This window comes from Zonotrichia albicollis, chromosome 14 (assembly GCF_047830755.1).
Source record: "Zonotrichia albicollis isolate bZonAlb1 chromosome 14, bZonAlb1.hap1, whole genome shotgun sequence".
Classification (NCBI taxonomy): Eukaryota; Metazoa; Chordata; class Aves; order Passeriformes; family Passerellidae; genus Zonotrichia; species Zonotrichia albicollis.
Window position 1 is genome coordinate 14611378 of NC_133832.1, and position 22197 is coordinate 14633574.

At 48.0% G+C, this 22197-nt stretch overlaps 1 protein-coding gene across 3 annotated transcripts; it reads left to right on the forward strand.

Moving 5' to 3' along the window:
• The first annotated feature begins 19 nt into the window (after window positions 1–19).
• On the forward strand, window positions 20–22142 carry HEPH (hephaestin). 3 transcript variants are annotated; one of them, XM_005488199.3, is made up of 21 exons: window positions 20–160; window positions 3160–3358; window positions 5426–5670; window positions 6148–6360; window positions 6926–7105; window positions 7450–7704; window positions 8273–8441; window positions 9576–9715; window positions 10511–10642; window positions 10799–11010; window positions 12624–12774; window positions 13086–13298; window positions 13625–13829; window positions 14097–14236; window positions 15109–15240; window positions 16144–16250; window positions 17013–17235; window positions 18502–18641; window positions 19008–19170; window positions 19852–19884; window positions 21421–22142. In XM_005488199.3, the coding sequence occupies exons 2-21, from the start codon at window positions 3198–3200 to the stop codon at window positions 21663–21665; spliced, it is 3459 nt and encodes a 1152-aa protein (XP_005488256.2). In that variant the 5' UTR covers window positions 20–160; window positions 3160–3197; the 3' UTR covers window positions 21666–22142. The 3 variants fall into 3 exon arrangements, with proteins under 3 accessions (XP_005488256.2, XP_014123380.2, XP_014123382.2); XM_014267905.3 differs by lacking the exon at window positions 20–160 and adding an exon at window positions 350–507; XM_014267907.3 differs by lacking the exons at window positions 20–160; window positions 3160–3358 and having other exon boundaries at window positions 5500–5670; window positions 6177–6360.
• The last annotated feature ends 55 nt before the right edge of the window (window positions 22143–22197 follow it).

Genomic DNA, 22197 nt, shown 5'->3' on the forward strand with positions numbered 1-22197 from the left:
CCCGGCGGCCGCGAGCGTGACTCTTGTTGTGCTCCCGGGGGAGCGCGCGGCTGCGTGACGTCACCGCAGGCATTTAAAGGGACCGCAGCAGCCGCCGCCGTCCCCCCGGGAGGTCCCCGGGGAGCGCTCGCTCGGTGCCGCCGCCGGTCCTGCCCAGCAGGTGGGTGCCGCTGGCCGCGGCTCCGCCCGCGCCCCCGCCCGCCTTCCCGGGGCTCCCCGCACCGGGGGCGAGCCCTGGGCAGGGCGGGGCGGGACAGGCAGGTGCACGCCGCGGATCGGGCTCCGCGTGCGCGGCCGGGGCGCGGCCCGGCCCGGTAGAGGCGCTCCCGCAGGTGCGGGGCGGAGCAGCCCGGCCCGCCCTGTGGGCGGGAGCGGGCGCGGTCGGCGCTGCGGGGCCGGGCTCGGTCAGCCCGCGGAGGCAGAGCCCCTTTGTCCCTCCCGGGCTGGTCCCCGCCGGCGCTCCCGGTCCCGCTCCGCAGCCCCGCCGCGCCGCCTCCCGCTCCGCACGTAAGGGATGAGCCGTCCGTCCTCCTGCCTTCCTTCTGCTTTCCCCTTGCTCTCGGGCTGTGGTTTCCCTGCAGTCAGGTGTCAGGGAATATCCCTGCATCGTCCTCCTCGGTCAGATAGGAGTTGGATCCCACCAACCCGCCTGAAATCTGATTTCCCTTCATTCGCGATTCTTGTGCTGTCGGGAACGCGGTATAGGGCAGTCCTGGGGGAGGATTCTGCTGTGAAGTACAAGATTCAGGAATGGATGTAGTATAAAACTTGAGTTGCTTTTGGTTTTCTTTCTTTTTCTTTCCTTAATCAAGGCAAATATTAATATCAACGAAAAATTGAAACCAACAACTTTTAAAACTAATTTAGTTACTTTGACGTTGCACTAATCGAGTAAATAAATGGTGATTAGTTACAGTGAAGGGTATGTGAGCCCCGACTTTGTGACATCTGCTACCTCTCCATTCAGGGATATTTTTTGCTGTTCCCTAGAATTACCCTAGGGGTGTGTGCGATGTTGGTCAAACTCAAAGCAGAGTCCAGGTGGGACTCTTGTAAAGCCTTGGGAAGGCTATGCCAAAGACCTGTCCTTGACTCACCCATGGCAGGGCACGGCACTGGTGGCTGTGGGAGAGCCCGGTGGGCGCCATGTGGGGCGGTGAGCTGGGCTCTGGCACGGCGGGTTTGTCTCTGTGGGCAGCTTTCCCACCCAGCCTGGAGAGCCGCTGCTCTGCCGTGCCCCGGTGCTGCCGGCACAGACCCCAGCCTGTCCCCGCTGCCTGGGCTTGGCGGCTGCCCGGGCCTTGAGGAGGGCGCCCCCGGCGCCCGGAGCTGCCGCGAACTTTGCCCTGAGTTGACACGAAGGCCGCAGCTTGGGCTGAGTCAGGAGCATCCCGCTGCCCTTCCCTCGGGCTGGGTGGTGGCAGGCTGAGGGCTGCTGCTGCTGTTTCTTTCCGTATTGTTGTCACCATTGCCTTTTTCTGGTCTTCTGCGGTGTGAAACAGCACAGGTATGGCTTTCCAGGCTCCTTCCTTTGAGTCTACATTGGCATAGAATGAGTAAAAAAAGGTGTTTTAGCTCCCTGTGAACAGGAGCAGGGAATAAGCTGAGCGGTGTGTGGGGTGGGCATGAGCCGGTGTGCTGCTGTTGTTCCCACACTGCTGAAGCTGCTCTGAAGGGGCTGTTCTGTATCTGAGTTTTATCAGGTCTGTGACCAGGAGATGCTGGTGGAGCCACTGGAGCAGAGCTATGCTGTGTTGATGGATTCAAAGCATCTCAGATTTAGAGATCCCTACTGCTTCCTTCTGAGAAAGGAGGGAAAGATAGATGTCTCTGAACTTTGTCCAATTTATTGACTATTTGGAAACAGCAATACTTGATGATCATTAGCTTCTGAGAATAGCACAGCATGTTTGAAAATCAAGAAGTGAAGCTTTGAAGGTGCTTAGTCCATTGCCACGTGCTGGGGTTGAATCATGTCTGTTGGGTATCAGATGTTAGAAGATGTTTTAAAGCAGCTCTGTGGGATGCTGTGCTGGCTGAAAGCTTACAGAACATCCAGCTTTGCTGCAGACAAACCTTATACATTCATGTTGCTGTTACAAAGACAGTAAGAATAAGTAATGACAGTCTCTTTATGAAAAACCTTTGCCATGGTGCTGTGTCACCGTCGCTTTCTGTATGAAAAGGAAAACTGATTATTCTGAGTTTTCTTGTTAGGTCATGCTTCTCATTCTGTTGCTTTCTGTTTCTCTCTGCAATTCTGAGTTGCTGTTGCATGTCTCAAGAGCTGTATCTCAACAGCTTGTTTAGGTGGGGTTTGTTTGCTGGCCTCATCCAGCTTTGTTAAGGATATCATTGTATGAGAACTTCTGTAGACATTTTAATGTGATTTTTAAATGCAGTTTAATCCTTCCTTATCTTTTGGTGTAATTCTACTGCCCATATTGCATCAGGTTCTCCTTCATACAGGCGGTTCTTTGAGCCTTTATTCACAAGGTTCTTTGAGCCTTTATTCAACTGTATTTTGATGATTTCAGACAGTTTCCCCAACTATTTCCCAACTCTCTTTAGAGTATTTCTGGTGCTTAGTGCTAACAAGCTTGGTGTCAATTGGAAGTTTTATGAGTAAGCTATTTGCTGATCAAAATCATGGGGAAAAGAACAGAACAGAAAGGAAAAACTTTGTGCAGCCTATTTGAGATATACTCCTGGATTACAGATAGCTGTTCCCTCAGAGCCATCTTTAAAGAAGTTAAAATTTAAAATTACTTCATAGTGACTAAACTGTACTTCCTCAGGTTACTTAAAATAGAGTGACCTTGGTGACAGTTTAAAATGTACATATACCAGGACTGTTTTGTTGAGCTTGGTATCTGGAACTGTAAGATGATTTGGAATGTGAGCAATAGTGAAAAAAGGGTTAAATAAACTATTATGAGAGCAGCGCATTTGGTTTTGGGGACTCATTACCCATGGCATGATCTCCATCTGCCTTGAGTATCAATTTTGTTACAGAGTGATTTCCTTCTTCAATATTTGAGTAATAATTCCAATAATACTTATTATAACCCCTGATTTTTTCATACTCTCTCAAAATGTCCAGCACCTTTGAACCAAATGGTCATATCCTGTTTCATTCATTTTGTCTTTCCCAAACAGGTGTAGCTTCCAAAAAAGCCCCTTCCCTCCAGGCTGAGATGGGCTCAGTCTGGTGGCTGCTGCTCTGCATCCCCCTGCTGTCACCCATATCTGCTGGGGGTGTGATCCGAGTTTATTACCTGGGCATCCACGAGGTGAACTGGAACTATGCTCCAACTGGGAGGAATGTGCTTGCTAACCAGAGTATTGCACGTAACAGGTACAGAACTTACTCTGGGGCTGGCTTTGAGCTGTCTTTTGATGTGGAATTTAATGCAAGTTCTGTGGGGCATCTGAGCAAGCAAGAGACACACTCCTGTAGATTCTGATCTTTATGAGCTTAATGTTTAACTTGGTTTATGCTCCTGTGGTAAAACCTGTGTCAGTGGGAAAAGGGATGGTTATTCTGGAGAGTCCAGAACCCATACACTGGAGAGAAGAGTATGGAAAACAAACACAGAACAGAAAATGGAGCAGATGCAGAACAGATTGTTCTAAAATTGCCCAGATTTTGCAATGCTCTACCCTGAAGTTTCATTTTGCTTAGTTCCAGCTGGTGATCAGCTTGTTTATCCTGAAGCATGATGACTTTTCATCTTTATATAAATGACTTCACAGAGCCAGCTTGTTTTTGTTTCAGTGGAATTTCGAGCCTTAGACTTAATGGGACTTCCTGCATGGGATTTTAGAGGCTGTTTGAAAAACAGTTTTGTTTCTCTTGCGAAAGTAAATCTGGAAACTGCAATAATTGGTTCAAGTTACTGCACAAATAGTGTTTTGGGTTTAGCTTTCATAACATCAAGCCTTTTTCTTTGGTTGGTGTTTTTTGTGTGCGTGTTTTCTTTTTTTTTTTAAGGTTTCCATAGTATTTTAAAGGTATTTGTACCTTTTTCCTTGCTCCCATTTTCTGTGGCAAATAGCTGGTATTTTTTGACCTTCTCTCAGTCCTTTATCCTTCCAAAATAACTAACACTCAGGTTCAGACACCTCCTTCAGAAACAGCACAACAGGAACAAGAAGGGTGCACAGAAACATTAAGGTCTGTCAGTTTAGCATGGAAAAGTCTCTGTTCTCTGGAGGTGCTGTGTGGATGTAAATAAGTTCACAGGAAACACCCCAACATTCAGGGTTAATAAAGATGTTACTGCTGACTCCTAAAGTGGTAATGAGTACACTGGATTTTGTTTGGTTTCTCTCAAAATAAATGAAGAGAAGGAAATGAAATTCAGGGCCCTTGAACTTAAAAGCTATTTAAAAACTCTTGACACTGCAAACAATTAGTTAATGGGACCTGTTTGTCCAATGATTGCAGAAATGAAAGTGGCAATTAGAAAGGGATGAGATGTTGATATGATTGAAAGGATTAGTAAATTATTTCAAGGAGGTTTTTTTTGTTCAGAAGAAATGGACTGTGTGGAGAAAGAGGCACATCTGTAAAACGTCTTAAACTCTGCTGATAATGGCTGCAGGGATGACTTGGCAAAGGGCTGAACTCAGGATTGTATAGCCAGAGCCAAGCCCTGCCTGTTTTTGAATGATGAGGCCAATGTTTAGTATTTGCATCTCCACTGTTGATTCTCTGAGATTTGCACTAGGGTTTTCCTCCCTTGCAGGGCTGCTCATGCTGGGGGTGATCAATCCCAAGGGGGAAGTGAGAGGAGTGACCTTGTCTCTCATTTAGGCTGGTTCCGGTAATACCTGGACTGTGATTCATCTCTTATCTATTAAGAATTACCCATAATGAGCAAATATGCTTGTGAGTTAAACTTTAGTGCCTGTAGGAGGTTTTAGTTTTGGAAGCTGGTTATGTGCTGGGTATGAACCTGCCTGATCCTTCTGCCACTCTGGAAGGAATTTGGAAACTGTTAAGTAGAATTTCAGACTTCTGAAATTTTGGCCAGAGAGCTCAGGACTCCACTCTCCCTGCCTTGTGATTTACTGGAAATGGCACAGAGGAATCAAAGTGAATTTTGAAGAGCCCAGTGAAGGCTGAAGGAGGCATGAGAAGGGCTCTCCCTGTGACACCCACATGGGATTGTCTGGGAAGCACTGTCCTTCCCATGTCTTGTGTGCAGGGCACAGTTCAGGGAGCACTTTGTGTGTGTTGATGAAGAGCTGGGGTTGAGGTTGTGGCTGTGCATGGGTGTCTTAGAGCATCCCAGGGTCCTCTAATGCCAAAGCTTTTGGCTATACCCCAGGAAGTGAAGTGCCACCATCCCTGTGCTGCAGTATTGACCAGCTGTTGTGTATAATGATGACTCATGGCCTTTCCCTTTGAATTCAACAGCCAGGCCTCAGCATTCCTGCAGTCTGGGAAGGACAGGGTGGGAAGCACCTACAAGAAGGCTGTCTACAAGCAGTACACAGACTCCACATACACCACTGAGATCCCCAAGCCTGCCTGGCTGGGCTTCCTGGGGCCTGTCATCCGAGCAGAAGTGGGGGATACCATTCAAGTACACCTAAAAAATTTTGCTGCTCGACCATATACAGTCCATCCTCATGGTGTTTTCTACAAAAAGGACTCTGAAGGTAAATGAGCTACTGCCATCATGGAGACAGATTTTTCTCACTGGGAATTTAGGAGTATACATGGAGGAGAGCTGTCCATAAAGCAACTGCATTTGGGTGTTTGGTGAAGACACCAAGCACTGGGTTAGCAGGGTCATGGGGCTGGAGTCCTGACCTGGGCCCAGATGTCTTGATTTTACAACCTCTAAAACACTGATCAGCTCTAGAGATTGTAGAGAGACTGGCTGTGGGGGCAGAGTGCAGAACTGAAGGCAAAGCAGCCCTAGGCAGAATGGAAATAATCCTGCTGACTGTGTGCTGACCTGTTTACTGGGCAAGTTGCCTTACAGTGGCTCTGTGCCTCAGTGCCTCTTTGAGGAAGTGATGATTAAACACTATTTCAGCCTTGGGATGGTGACTCTCAGCTCAGTATAAAGTGACATGTGTGGGCATCTTGGCTCTTCTTGAATGGATGTTGTGATTGCTCAATTGTTCTAGGATCCCTGTATCCTGATATGTCCCCCCAGGATCAGAAGAAGGATGATGCTGTTTTCCCAGGAAGGAATTACACCTATACTTGGACTGTCCCTGAAGATCACAGTCCAACAGATGACGACCCAAACTGCTTGACCTGGATCTACCACTCTCATATTGATGCACCTAGGGACATTGCATCTGGATTAATTGGGCCTTTGCTTACCTGTAAAACAGGTAAAAACACCAGGAGAAAGCAGCTCAGGCCTGCAGTTCCATAGTGTAAAAGGTCTTGTGGTGACATGAATAGGGATAGGATTTGAAGATACTCTGTGCAGCTCCCAGCTTCAGGGGGAAATGCAGCTTGATTAGAGAGGACAGTACCTGGGCTCTGGCTGGATTCTGGTCATTGTATTCATTGCATTCTCCTTATCCCATAGTGGTTGGGCAGGTGAGCTTGCAGGCCTCTTGATCCAAGAGAGCTGCTTGAATCCATGTTAAAAGCAAGACTTCTGCCCAAGATCTACTTTGTGTATGAAAATCATGGTGACTGGTTGGTTCCAGCAGTGAGAAGACTGCAGGTGTTGTAGTTGAGGTGTGCAGTGGCAGAGCAGCTTGAGAGAGAGAGCTGTATTGGCAGGGATACATTGGAAAAGGGTGAGCTGTGAGGGTGGTGGGAAAGCATCTGTTTCCAGCTCATGTGACAAGACTCTCTCTGCTGCTGTGGTTCTCATCTCTTGCCTGATGTGTAATTTTCTGCATGATTATTTTCTGCATTCATTCCTCTCTCCTTTCACCTCAGGAACGCTGACTGGCAGCTCTCAAAGGCGCTCGGATGTGGATGTTGATTTTTTTCTGATGTTCAGTGTGGTGGATGAGAACCTAAGCTGGTACCTGGATGAGAACATTGCATTGTTCTGCACAGATCCTGGCTCTGTGGACAAAGAAGATGAGGAGTTTCAGGAGAGCAACAAAATGCACGGTCAGTGTCACCTCTGTGAGGCCACTGTGTCTGCTGAGACACTCAGGAGTGTCAGAGCTCCAGGATCTGCTCTGAGGTCATGTGCTTAATAAATATCTCAGGGACAGGGCAACAGCTCCAGAAAATTGAAGTATTGTTTTGGTTTCTTATCTTTGGCTTGAGTAAGCTTTTATACCCTTGGCTTTAGGAATGAGCTGTGGAGTTGAGCTCTCCAAAGCAGAAGAGGAGGAGGATTTCTGGTTAGGTCCATCATCCTATTGTGTCTATGCTGTCACCCACTGGCAGGAAGGCTCCTCTGAAGGCTCCTTTTCTGCTCTCTAATTTTGGCTTGCTTGTTTTTGCAGCTATTAATGGTTATGTGTTTGGCAACCTCCCTGAGCTGAAGATGTGTGCTGGGGATTCTGTTTCATGGTACCTCTTTGGGATGGGCAATGAGATTGATGTTCACACAGCCTACTTCCATGGAGAGACACTCAAAATCCGGGGCCACAGGACAGACGTGGCCAGCCTGTTCCCAGCCACTTTTGTCACAGCAGATATGATCCCCAGGAACCCTGGGAGATGGCTGCTGAGCTGCCAGGTCAATGATCACATACAAGGTAAGGCAGGGGGTGGAATATGTTGTGGACTCTGTGTCCTCTGGTTTTGATGTACATGATGTACAGTGTGGTAGGGAACAATGTCTTGGGCGTGGAAAAATGTCCCTATGACATTTTTCCCTATCACCCACAAATGAGTGGGTGATGCCTTGGACTCGACGATCTTAGAGGTCTCTTGCAACCTCATTATTCTGTGATTCTGTCTTGTAAAATTGGAGTGGGCTGGTTACTAATGTGCAAGGCAGCTTTGGTGGGGGTGACTTGTACCATGGTGTGATGTTTGGTGTTGGGTACAGCTGAAAGCAGAGATGAGGCAGTGCCTTAAGAGCTCTGTAAGAGGCACTTGCATGATAGATCTGAGGACAGCAGAAGACTCCAGTCACTCTAGATCCATACTTCCATAGCATCCAATATCTAAGGTTGGAAGTTCTGCTCACAGAACTCCTTGCTGTGGAGTTTCTCACCTTCTCCCATCCATGTGCCTTTTGGGACAGCAGAGGGGAGCTGGGACTGCCCATCAGGCTGGCTGGAGGGGCTAAGTGAGTGTCCACCTTCATGTTTTGGGCAGCTGGGATGGGGGCACTCTATGAGGTCCGGCCCTGCTCTCGGCAAGCTGCAGCCACCAGCCTGGGAGGGAGAGTTCGGAGATACTTCATAGCTGCCAAGGAGGTGCAGTGGGACTACGGCCCCTCAGCCCTCGACCAGCTCACTGGGAAGCAGCTCACTGACCCTGACAGGTGAGTGAGAGCCTGCTGGGCTTGGGCAGGGTTTGGGGAGTCTGGCCTGTATCAGGAACACTGCTTAAGAAAGTGTGGAATTTCTTTCTTTTCAAAATTCATGCCTGCTGCTCACATGGGGTGCATTTCCTGGGAAGGAAAATCAAACCCTGCTGTAGCTGGACTGCACTGAGAGCAGCACAGGTACCTTGGGGCCTTCCCATGAGAGGACTGTGTGGCACAGCTGTACCCACAAGCAGCAGAAGTCCCAGCAGATGTACACCATGAGCTGCCACATTTGTCTCTGGGCTTCATTTCTGCTTGCTGTGCCTAACCTAGGAACAGATTGATCTATTTGAGAAATTATTCAAAAAGCCCCTGGTGCAGCAGACACAGGGTGGCATTGCTGTCCTGCAGATGGGCCTCAGGCTGGTTTTGCTGCAGGATGCAATTTCTAGGAAATCAGATGCCAGCACTTGGGTGGCAGCTCTCCATCCCATGATCAGGGCTATCAGTTGAAAGACTTCCTGTTCAGTCTTTGGCTAACTGAAAGAGATTCTTCTCCTTCCACAGAGATGACGTCCCTTCCCTAGTAATCTGTGGGAGAGGATGTTCCTTATTCAGATGGAGAAGAGGAAATGTAGAGTCGTTAATTATTTACCCAATGTCATGCAGCAAACCTTGCAGACCTTAGACCTGTGAGCTGGCCTTGTAACTGCACTGCCTCTCCTGCAAGGCTTGTTACTTATATTTGGTGAGGGTGGTAGTGGAGGAAATAAATACCTTTACAACTGTTTATTTTAGTTGGGAATGGGGCTGTCCCCAGCTTCTGAAGAGGTTGGAGTTCTAGCACTGCCTGCCCACTGACTGCATTGCAGTTTTGTTCATTCCTTCACACATCTTGTGGTAGTGATGCTGATCTCACCTGGGAGAGGGCTTTGTGCTACAGGTGCTCCCTGAACACGCACACAAGTGATGAATCTGTAAGGGCAAAAAAGCTTTGTAGAATCCAAGCTGTGCTTGTTCCAAACTAGAGGTGCTGTCCTTGTCTGAAATACTGCTTGATTTGGAGATGTTGATGGCCTTGCCAGTGGGAGCAGGGGAGCAGGGCTCATTGTTCTGTGACATGGCCTGACATTTGCTTTTTGCATTTAGTCCTGCTGAGCAGTATTTCAAGCGCAGCCTCTACCGCATTGGGGGTGTCTATTGGAAGGCAAAGTATGTGGAGTACACTGATGAGAGCTTTCGAGAGGAAAAGCAGCAATCAGAAGAGGAGAAACACCTTGGAATACTTGGTGAGAATCCTCCAGGAATACAAATCCTCTGTCAGTGTCTGTCTGAAGGGTGCTGATGGTGGGACTGCCAGGTGGCTGTGCCTGCCTGCTCATTTTGGGGGGCAGGGAGGGGCACAAGAGCTGCTTCACAACAGTCACATCTGAGCAAGGCAAGGTGCAGGGTGGTAGAATGGACAAAATCACTTCAGGGGTCATTCTGAAGGTGTTCTAGAGGTAAGAGTGAGGGATGCAGTATAGTCTCTGTGACTAGAGCTAAACAGATCACAGCAGTAGCTCCTGGTTATGTGTTTTTGACTGAGCCCATTTCAAGGCATGCTGCAAACCCCATTTTCTCACAGAGAGCTTTCTCTCCTGGATGGGTTTTCAGGAGCAGGCATGGTGAAGGCTCATAGCTCCTCTCTGGCCAGCTGGGTTGTGAGCTTACAGACTCTGCTGGGCTTGGAGCATCTCACACCTCTGAAGCACGTGTTTTGGGTGGTTGAGGGGGCCATACATGGGTGGAGGAGAGACATGGGCTGATCCTGAGGGCATTCCAGCACATCTGCCTGTTCTGTTACTTCCCTGTATGAAGGTGTGATGCCTCTCTGAGGTCTCCTGTACACCCAAACTACTTTCAGACAATCCTTGCCAGCCCCTGCTCCCATTGAGCTCCCTTCAGCAGCAGCAAAGCCAGACCATCTGTTGCCTCTCATTTTTGGCCCTGCAGCTTGGAGGAAGGTGCCCTGTTTGCTTTGGTTTTTCTGATGGCCTGGGGAAATGCTCTGTTGCTGATGTGCTCTCCCTGCTCTATTCTAGGTCCGGTGATCAAAGCTGAAGTTGGTGACACCATCCTGGTGACGTTTTTTAACAAAGCCTCCTGGCCCTTCAGCATCCATCCACATGGAGTGTCCTATGGGAAGGCATCAGAGGGGATGTGGTACCATGATGGTTGGTGGATCCCTTTCCTTGAGTACCCCCCATCAGAGGTGCTGGGTGTTTGGTTGGCACAAATTAAGTAGAGCCTGCTCTGAAAATAGCTGATGAGAAGGTGTGACAGAGTTTGTGCAGGGATTTGGGAATAACCCTGTAATCCCTGTTTTAAAGGCCTGTCCCAGAATGGGGTTTCTGTGGCACCACTGCACAACTTCACCTACCACTGGACTGTGCCAAGGCACGTGGGGCCCACATCCAGTGACCCTCCCTGCCTCACCTGGATGTACAGCTCAGCTGCAAACCCTGTCAAAGACTCCAGCTCGGGCCTAGTGGGGCCTCTGCTCATCTGCAAGGCAGGCACTCTGGATGACAACAACAAGCAGGTAAAGGGGTTTTCCTGCCCTGTTCCTACCAGGTCTTTGCTTCCTTTCTCTACATGAAAGCATCAGGAAAACATTAGCATACTAAAAACAAATGTGTAGTAGTGTGAGTCCAGGAGAGTCAAATCAAAGCCTTGTTGTTGGCCAAGTTGATGCTGGTGCAGCTGGTATCAGCTTTTTCCAGGCAAGTAGTGTTCTGGGAAAGGCCATTAGTGTTCTGGGCTCTCAAGAGCTGCCCTCAAAACAGTTCCTGAGCTCTGCTTTTAATTCACAGATAAACTTGGCTAAACAACTGTTATCTTGTAGCAGTTACTTTATTTCTTGCCCTGAGGCTTGTGTAGCAGGCTGCTTTCAGAGAGGCTCTGAAAAGGCATTTTTGCTTGCAGGTGTTCTGCTTGGGTGATACAATGCTTTGAGGTTTGGGTGAGCCTCATTTATTCTGCCGGAGAAGTTAATTTTCAAGCAGAGCTGGCTACAAAAAAACATGTGAAAATCCATGTCAGTCTTATGCTTTTGATAGAGCGGTGAAACCTCAAGGAAGCCAGAACTTCCTCTTGGAATTTCACTCAGATTTCCTGGCAGTAAATCTAGGGAAGACAGTAAATTGATATCCCTGAGGAGGTATCAGACAGAAGAGCAGAGCCTTGTTGTAAAAGACAGCAGATGGCAAATCAAACCCCAACTGCTGTCCTGCAGTGTGGCTCAGGGACTGGTGACAGATCTGGGGACTGTCCTCAGAGCCTTCCTGGGGGAGCTCACAGTCAGTGGGGACACCATATGACTAAATCAGGAGTGCAGAAGAAATCAATGTGCACCCAGGGTGGAAATGTGGATCTGCTGAGCAAAGAGCACTGGGAATACATACAGCCCTTGAGGTGAAGGAGCTGTGATAATGATAAACATGGGCAGGTATTGGAAGCATGTAAGCAGAAGAGACAGACCTTTGTGAATGTAAGAAAGAGAAATCACCTGGGGTGGCAATTCTGGCTCCACAATCTCAGGCAAACCTTGAATGAATGTTTAACTGTGGAAGGTGCATGGCCATTCTGCTGTACCCATGTGCTGCAGCCTGGGAATGGCTCACCTTCTCAGCAGGCTGGCTGCCTGTGTGCTGCTGGGGACAGTGACACCAGCAGGAGAGTCTGGACACCATCACAGTATTCTTTTAATGGGAAACACCACGGTTTGGAGTGCATTTCTTAGGAGAATTAACACTTTGAAGGATTTAGGGTAATTTAAAAATCCCCAATCCAGGCCTGTGATAGGAGGCAGGAGGGGTGTGGTGTGGTGTGGTCATCAGCCTGCCTTGTGTCTGGGCTCTGGTCTTGGGACTGGTTTGGACAGACAGGTGTAGGGGAGGAAGGGGGCACAGACTTCATGGCCTTGACTGAGTTTTGTTCATTTTATTAATGTGAAATATAATGGAAAATGCACAAGTGATGCCTTTTGTGAAATAAAAGAGGAATGTTCAATATGACTAAAGGCACAGAATCCTGTCCCTCAATAAGCCGTGTTTTAAAATAAAGGGGAATACAAGGCCCAAGCAAAAGAGATTTAACTCTAAGGATACTTAATTGTTGCATTTTAAAAGTTAACAACCATCATTGTAATTATAGAAAGGGATCGACAAAGAATTTTATCTTCTCTTCAACGTGTTTGACGAGAACCTCAGCTGGTATTTAAATGCCAACATAAAGTACTACTTGAGGATGGAAGAGACATCTGTGGAAAAGGATGATGAGTTTGAGGAATCCAACAGGATGCATGGTATGGTTGGATGCTGCTCTCTGACATCAGGGATGAACCTGCAAAGCACGGGCTGATGTTCACCTAAAGGCTGAGCTGGGGGCTGGAAGGGCTGTGTGGTGTTTGCCTGGAATCAAGCCAGGCTGGAGGCACCAGGAGAGACATGGACAAGCAGCACAGCTGTCTGGAGAAGTGTGCTCTCAGTGTACCCAGGGGTGAATTACAAACAAGTTACCTTTCTTCTGACTGGCAGGCTTGTGCTACAAGGTGTATGCTCAAAATCTCCTAGCTGACACCTGCCTGCAGAGAGTTAATTGCTTTCTCCTTTCCAGCCATCAATGGACTTATGTTTGGTAACTTGCCTGGGCTGGATGTGTGTGAAGGAGACAGAGTGTCCTGGCACCTCCTGGGCTTGGGCAGCGAGGCAGACGTCCATGGAGCTGTGTTCCAGGGCAACACCCTGCAGATCAACGGCATGCGGAGAGATTCAGCCAAGCTGTTCCCACACACGTTTGCCACTGCTTTCATGCAGCCTGATCACAGTGGTGAGTGCCTGCACAGCTGTCTGGGCAGATGGAAGAGTCTCCCATTGTGGTGTTTGCTCCTGTGACAGATTGTCTAGCATGGTATGAACTCTTACAGGGTCAGCTCTGCCACAGGTTCTTACTGTGTAGGAAAGCTTCCTGAGATGATGTTTGTGTAGCACTTTGTTGTGCCATTCCTGCTTGATTTCTCCAGTGACTCCTTTTAACCTTGGCCTGTGGCAGCCAAGCTCCCTAAGCAGCACAGAGATACACCAAGCACATACTGACACTGCTCTCCTGGAATCTTCAAAGGCAACTGATTTCCTTGTTCATCCTGCCTCCCCCAGGGACTTTTGAGATCTACTGCCAGACGAGCAATCACTACCAGTCTGGGATGAGGCAGCAGTACAGCGTTTCCAGGTGTGGCAGGACGGGCTCTGCCCATCACTACAGGGGAGTGAGGACGTTCTACCTCGCCGCTGAGGAGCTGCTCTGGGACTACGCGCCCGACCGCAGCTGGGAGAGGGAGCGCCACAACCACTCTGCACAGAGGTAGAGCCCACCCTCTGGGGAAGCCTCTGCCAGTGGCCCAGCAGACCCTGCTGGAGCCTCTTGGGTGTCTTGGTCACCCTGTGTGACCTGGTGCACGTGCTGGTGGTGCTGCTGGTGGGAGCGCAGCCCTCCGTGTCATTATGTTCTCCTTTGCAGCCCAGGCTGGCTCTGGGAAGCCCCTGCAGCTTGTGAACCCCCTGACACAAGTTAGTTGTTTGTTCCCCATGAGGTTTGGGTAAATCTCAGCACTTGTTCTGCATTTCCCAGCTATGCTGATGTGTTTCTGAGCAATGAGAATGGACTGCTTGGCTCCAAGTACAAGAAAGCAGTTTACAGGGAGTACACAGATGGCACTTTCCAAACCCCCAAGGCCAGAATAAGTGGTGAAGAGCACCTGGGGATACTGGGTAAGGATTTGTTCACAGGGTTCACCTTCCTCTCACACAGAAATGGGACTGGGGCTCTAAAGCTGCAGTGGCTCACAGCTGTAATCTGAAGGCTCACTGGATATTTAGGCATCTCCTGTGTCAGTGCAGAGAAATTGTCTCCTACTCACATCTGCTGCCTTGGAGACAGCAGTTAGAGGAGTCCTGTGCACAGCTTGTAGGAAAGTCTGGGCTTTTCCACTTGCCTTTGCACCAGTGTTCTGTTGTGGCTTGGGCAAAGCATATTTCACAGCTGCATGTCTCTGACTGTGGGACAGAAACAACCACTGACTTCTGGACAGGGGTGTGAGAAATAGAGGGGGAAATCTGTAGATGTGAGAAATGCTTATGGGGCAAGAGCAGGCAGCCTTGGGAAGTGGAGGAGCATTTTGCACTGACTAGTGGAGGTCTGTGGAGACAGAACTCTGAGTTATGAACCAAGGCTGTAAGTGGTGTCAGGGCAGCATCTGCAACTCAAAACTGCAGCTCTGATTTGCGACACTGTCGGGCTCAGTTGAATATTACTACATTTTTTGAAACTGATAACAAGTGGTGATCAACATGGGATATTTACCATAGCAGTATTCAGAAATCAAGCCTTAGCTGTGCTGGCCCCAGTTAAGATGTGTAACCTCCTTCATTGTCCTATTGTGAAAATCATTCTGGTTTCCCAAGACTTGGGTTAGGACTGACATCCAATTCTCTTTTTGGGAGGTAGCAAAGAGGAAGGGGAACATCATAAATATTATAAGGCAATATTTCTGGGAAGAAGATGTTGAGAGAGGGGTGGGAATATCCCAGGAGATGTGCTGATGGATTTTGCTGGTCTCAGAGCTCACTCTTCCTGTCTCAAGGCCCTTTTCTGTGGGCGGAGGTGGGCGACATTGTCAACGTCGTGTTCAAGAACAACGCCTCACGGCCCTACTCCATCCATGCACACGGGGTGCTGGAGCAGCAGGCTGGACACCCCCAGGTGGCAAACCCTGGTAGGTCCCTTCTCTAGCTGCATTCCTGTGTGGGCTCACTCACACTGCTGATTTTATCCCAGAGCCACACTGGTTTCCTTCAGCAGCCTCAGATGTCCTGGTTTTGTTACAGTATAGTGCTGGGACTGGGCAGTAACTGGTTTTTCAGGTCCAGCACAGTTTCAGTGGTACCATTTGTGTGGGGATGGCAGCCCTCTGGGACATGAGTAGGACATTTTTCTGTGTGCAGCATTATCCCCCCACACTGAGTGGGGTCTGTTTGTGGGAAGGGGAGGGTGATGGCAGGTGACAGCTCAGCTGCTCCTGGGATGGGGGAGTCTCTTCTTTGGGATGCATGAGCACAAAAGTATGAAAATGGAATGAAATGGGAGAAATGCACAATTGCTTGCTGGGATCTGACCGAAATGGCCACTTTGTCTTATGATCCAGATACCAGTGTATTTAATTTTTGGTCCCCTCCAGCTTGCACAAACTGTCCAAGCCACGGTCAGGCTGTCATCCAGATCCTGTCTTTGTGAAATGGGCTGTTAATATAAAAAAAGGGTGATTTTAAACCCCAATTTGAATCAGCATCATAAATTCATTTCAAAGAGAAGAAAGATTATCTTAAGCTCCATCTGAATGAGCTTCCATGGTCATTTCCATGGTCAAGTCCAGTCTCAAAAGCAGATAAACCTGTATTGTGCTGGTACCAGACATTGTTTACATCCTATGACCCCCTCAGTCTTGCTCTGAGAGGGAATCTTCCAGCTTGCTCTGTGTTTGGGTAAGGCAGATGCAATATCTGGCAAATACAGAATTTAATTTGGGTTTTGGAGACAGGATTTTCTTTTTCCATTTGGTTTTGCTGCCCCTTGGTGAGTGGGTGTGTCACGGGGTGTGTGGTGCTGCTCTGTCCCTCAGGTGACATTGTGACATACCGCTGGGAAGTTCCTGAGAGAGCTGGGCCAGGGCCAAATGATTCAGCCTGTGTGCCTTGGATCTACTACTCTGCAGTGGACCCAGTAAAGGTAAAATAGAAGTTATAACCAGAAAAACCTCATTAGAAAAAATTTTTACTCCACTTAGAAATCAATGTGAGTTGGGTACGATTTAGAGATTGGCCCAGGTAAGAGGTGGAAGAATCACCTGGTAACATGTCCAGCCTTCTCCATGGAGAGGAAATAATCTGAATTTTCCTGATGTCTGCCCTTATTTTTTCCTGACAAGCCTTCATAAAACAATTCCATCGTCTCTCCTTGCTACTAACCTCCCTCCAGTTATTTGTAGGCTTTTAGAACTCTCCCAATTGATCATGGTTTGTACTGGTGAGAGCCATAGGGCTAATCTACAAAAGGCAGAAATTGTCCAAAATAAACCTCATGAATAAAGCAGGCAGATTTGACCATTGCTAGTAGTGTCATAGCACTAATTTCACAGGGCAACAACCTGGAGGATCCTGCAGGTTGTAAACCTGTGAATGTGAACCATCGCATTCAACCCAGAAATAATGGCCTTTTTATCTCAAGTTGCAGATGTTTTTGCAGTCACCAAGTGCAAAATACTTTGATACCATCCATATTTATGACTTTTGGATTTGCATTTATAAGAGCACGTACAGTTCCTGTTCCTGTGCTTCAGTGGCTGATGCTCTCCAACAAGAATAATTGTACAGCAGCACTGGTTGTTTTAAGTGGGGTGATGGGGGAGTGGAAAACAATTGCTGAAAGGCAAAGAACTGCATAAAAGAGGGTGAGAAGGTCCCTGGCTCAGCTCTCCTTCCTTCTGCTCAGGACATGTACAGTGGGCTGATCGGGCCCCTGAAGGTCTGCCGGAGAGGGGCCCTGCGCTCCAGTGGGAGCAGGAAGGATGTGAAGAGGGAGTTTGCTCTGCTCTTCCTGGTTTTTGATGAAAATCAGTCCTGGTACTTGGAGGAGAATGTGGAACATTTCAGTAAGGGAAATCACAAGATCAACCTGCTGGATGAGAAATTTGTGGAAAGCAACAAAATGCACGGTAATGTTGGTGTTGATTCTCCCTCTCTAAGTAAGTAAGGGAGCCTGACTTGTGGTGAATGTCCTCATCCTTTCCCATTATCGGTGGCACAGACAGAACTAAACTGTCTGTTCTCAATATTGCAGCACACCTACAGCCCTCATCTTTGATCTGCAGTGAAGGCTGATCATTGTGGCTGTCTCTGTAAGGAGGAACAGCAACATCCAAGCCAGAGAGGTTAATCTCTGATGTGTCTGAGTGACTCAGAAAAGGAAATAAAATCAAACATGAAATTAACTTGTCAGACAAATTTAATTCTGTTTGTCTCAGGGACCATCAGAGTATGTTAGGCTTCAAATTAATTTTCTGAGCTGTGTGGCTGCAAGATGTGGCTCGGTTGTTTTAGCTGTTTTAGGTTATTTCTACCATAGAAGGATGAACACATTTGTTTAAATTAGCATGTTGTTTATGTTAGTTTCTCTCCATATTATATCAAAGATAACCTCAGCAAAACAGGTCCCTTGACAGTTGTGGAAATAAGAATAGTGAGGAGTTGCATTTTGTGTACTGTCATTACTGCTGGTTTTGTATGGGAGATAAAGACTCTCCAAATACACATCCATGAAGGTGTAATTGTTAACCCTGTATTACAGCTAGCAGAACCACCATGCTGAACTTGGATACTTGCTTTAGGCTGCACAAATTGCCCAGGTCAGACCTGGGAGTAAAAACCTGGTGCTCTGCCCTCAGATCCTGCCTCTTTCCATCTTACTCCCTCTGTTGTCATCTGAGCATGAAAGTCTCCATGTGTGTGCCATAGCAGTCAGCTCACTCACTGTTTTGATCTCTTTCCTGTATGTGCAGTCACAGCAGAATTCCTTCTTGAGAAAGTAGATAAATCCTACCCACTGGCAGGATTTACTCCTTTTCAGTGTTCATCAAGGAAATTGCTCAGACATTTATGTGCATGTAGATATATACACATTTCTCCATCATTGGGCTGTAAATGCCATTTTTATGCATTTTGACTTGTAGAAGCAACCACTACTGGCTGACTGCAGGTTTTCAGCAAAGGTGATTTTTGAGATTTATTTGAACTGAGCTACAGCATGGCCTTGAGTGCCAGTGACTTGTCTGTGAGCAGAGAGGATAAGTAGCTGAGCTGGGGGACACTGACTGCTGGTACACTGGGTGCTGTATGAGCTTTGTAGCTTCTAATTTGTGCACCACCCATGCAATTTCACTGACAGCTGACAGCCTTTTCCCCTCTGTGTCATTCCCTCACAGCAATCAATGGCAGGCTCTATGCCACCTTGCCTGGGCTGACCATGCATGAGGGAGAGAGGGTGAACTGGTACCTGCTGGGAATGGGTCACGAGGTTGATGTCCACACAGTCCATTTTCATGCTGAGACCTTCATATACAAGGTAAGAATATCTGCTGATGGTAAAGCAGATACTGACCACTGATACCAGCACTTCTACTTGTCTCTGTGTTTGAATGTATTTTAATGAGACTGCTGAAGCTCCACCCAGCTAGGAAAAGGATGTGGTTTTACACATCCCAGTCTGACTCCCTGAGCCTTTGTTGTGCTGAGATGTCCAGCTTAATCCTTGTTAGGGTTAGGCATTACAAGACTGTTTGCTTTCCAAGCTGGAGGCCTGGAGCTGCTTTTTGAAAGCTTTGGGGTTTTTTGAGCATTAAAAAGCTGAAGTCCCCAGCAGTACTGGCAGAATTTTCTTCCTGAGAAGATGCATTGAGCTTTGCTGGTAATGGCCTCCCTTTTCTGACAGAATGGCAAAAGCTACAGAGCAGATGTTGTGGATCTGTTCCCTGGGACCTTTGAAATGGTGGAGATGCTGGTTGGGAACCCTGGGACGTGGCTGCTTCACTGTCATGTGTCTGACCATATCCATGCTGGCATGGAGATCCTCTTCACTGTCCTGCCTAGAGGAGGTAGGGAGCTGTCACTGTGAAACATCCAGCAGCACTTCTGCTACTGCTGTGGAATTCTGAGTGTATCTCAACTCTCACATACTATAAAAAGCCAGTTAATGGAGCAGATAATTACTTAAGTGGTATTAAATTATGATATTCCCTTTAAATATGGTAATACCTGGAGCTGGAGTTAAAACAAATTGTTTTCTGGAGTTTACATTACCTGTGTTGTTATTCTGAGTTTTATTTTTAGTTTGTGTGTGAAATGCTGTGTTCAGCTCTCGGCCAGTAACTGCTCTTGCTGAGAACTGGGAGGTGCTCAGAGGTGAGTGACCCTCAGTACTGGAGCCCACATGGTGATGTGGTTTTAGATGTTATTACCAAAACAGTGAATGCCCCAGTGTTTCAGCTGTAGGTGACCAGTGCCTGCCCAGTGTCAGGGTCATCTCTGGTTCTCCCTCAGCACTTTTCCTTCTGAAGGATGAAAAGCGTGTGCACTGGAACAGGGGCTGCCTCTGGAGCAGGTGATACAAAAATTCTTATGTCATGTAGAGAGGGAAAATATGGACAGGACAAAGGATAGCCTGCTAGTCCAGGAAACCATGCTGCCTCTGAGTCTGACCCTTGCCAGATGTGCCTTGTTCTGGGCTTTGCCTGCTCAGCCCAACACCTTCTCACCCTCCTTTTGTTTCCTTTCAGAGTCAGAGCTGGAAGACATCACTGCCACCCCAGGTATGATGTGTACAGCACTGCCAAGCTCTCTCTGTGGGAAGGGGAGAGGGCAATCCCTGAGCAACAGAGAGGTTTGGGTCAGTGTAAGGGGAGGGGAGGAGCACACAGCACCCACAGCCTCTACTCTGCCAGCCTGGCAGGTCCTTGGTGTGAAGCCTTGCTTCAGTAGATAACAGGGAGGGCACCAGTCTGTCCTCTGGTGATAGAAATAGGGGAGTTGGGCTGGTTGGGTTTGTTTGCCTGTGTTAGGTGGAAGAGATTGGTGACCTCACACCCTGTTGTGCCTGCTATGAATGGATTCAGATTCAGAGTGTGAGCTCAGGTACTGGCAGAGATTTGGAGGAGGGTGCCTGGGATGGGTTGTCTTCCCTCTTTGGACTGTCAGTGACCCTGTGGTTTAGGGAAGTTTCACAATCATCTCTACAAGCTGAAGGGATGGAGTCAGCATGCAAACAAGCACATCTGCCTTCTGCTCTGATGTTCCCCTGAGAAAAGAGTCCAAGCATGTGCCTGGAGTTTTCTGAGCATTGTAAAGAACAGATGTGAAAGGCATTTGGTTGAGCAGCACAGGGAGAAGGGGAGTAGTAGATATGATGCCCTTGAAATTTTCTGTGGTAGAAGTCTGAGTAATGTTCACTGGTGGCTTATTTTCCTGATTTTTCCTCTTCACAACTCCATTTTTCAGCTGCTGTGAGGAAATACAGCTGAGCTAATTTGAGAGCCAGTTCAGGCCAGCTACAAATGCAGCCACTTACCTACAACTCAGACCTTCTCCACTGATATTTCAGTCATTTTCTCCCCAACGTTTTCCTCACTCAAAATGGACAAACCAGAAGAGGAGTAGGAAATATGTGAGAGCAATGGTGGCTATATATTAAATAATTAGGTTTTATACCAAATGCAGATATCAGCTTGTGTGTGCTCAGCAGGTAGAAACCTTGGCCAACAGTTGTTGCCTGAGCAGACAGCCCTTTTTCTGAGGAGGTGGCTGCTACCTCTGTGTGGAGGCACAAGCAAGCTCAGGTGACTCAGCATGGGCATGGCTGAGTGAGTGCACTCAGGGGTGTGTAGGGCAGCAGCCATGGGCACAGGGAGCCTGCACTGGGGCAGCTTGCAGCAGCCCAGCCTGGACACGTGTTCTCATCTCTGGGCTGGGCACTGCAGGGGACACTGGGCCTGGACACCTGTGAGACACTGACAGGTTCTGGGGTGGAGCAGGTTGGGGAAGGAACCATCTATCTCAAATCTCTGTGTGGGCTCAGGGATGAGGGTCTGATGATGGATGGCTCCTTTGAATCATTAAGATTGGAAAAGACCTCTAAGGTCATTGAGTACAGCCATGAACTCAGCACTGTCATGTCTACCACTGAAACATGTCTCTAAGCTCCATATCTACACATCTTTTGAACATTTCCAGGGTTGGTGATTCCACTACTTTGCATGTTTTTCTTAATGCTCCTTTGTTGCATTTCTTGCAACCTTTCAGTTCTGGTTTTGCTGGCTGTTGTTGCAAATACCTTTCTGTTTGTCTCTCAGGGTTGGCACTTGAGGGTGAGGATGGGTCCCAGAAGGTGATGCTGTTTGGATCTAAGGTGACCCAAGGACAGATAGAGGCCACAGTCATCTCCCTGGCTGTTGTGGGAGTGCTGCTGCTCGTGGCTGCTGGTGTGCTCCTGGGAGCAGTCATCCATCTGGAGAGGCAGAGGAGGCTACGGCGCAATCGCAGATCCATCCTGGATGATGGGTTCAAGCTCATGTCTCAAAAGAATTCTGGGCTCTGAAAGCCATGTACAAACACTGGGCTGTGTGCTTGGAGCTGGGGCTGGATCCTTGTCCACAGCAAAGATTTTGGGGCATCATTTCAATTGTGCACTGTGCTTCTAGAAGCTGAGGAGGGAAAGCTGGAGCCCTGACCTCTTCATATATTCTCCTCAGCCATCTCTCTCCAGGAGAGATCCAAGAACTCTGAACTGACTGAAGACAAAGAATGTTTTAAAAAGCTCCTTCTGGAATACTCTCCTTCCCCAAGGAAGAGAGGGGACATTTTCTTCTCTCCAGAACAGCTCCAATTGGTCTTTCCTAGCAGAATAGCTTAGGACAGATTCCAGTCTTGCTTCATTGCCAGAACTGAGTTGGGAATTGTTTCCCAAGAAACTGTGAACCATTAATGTAATTAATTTGAAGGAGAGAAAGATAATATTTTCAGCTTTGTGAATCAATGAAGAATACAGAAAAGAGATTGTTAATTTAGAGTTGGATTGCTGTTATTGATGAGTGAGTGGGCAGACACAAATTCAGGGCACTGCATACCAC

Bases quoted from the DNA above. Each gene is read 5' to 3' on its own strand.
- HEPH (XM_005488199.3), top strand. From the start codon at position 3,198: ATGGGCTCAGTCTGGTGGCTGCTGCTCTGCATCCCCCTGCTGTCACCC. The intron at 5,671-6,147 runs GTAAATGAGCTA...CAATTGTTCTAG, and splicing joins CTACAAAAAGGACTCTGAAG to GATCCCTGTATCCTGATATG. The intron at 7,106-7,449 runs GTCAGTGTCACC...TTGTTTTTGCAG, and splicing joins GGAGAGCAACAAAATGCACG to CTATTAATGGTTATGTGTTT.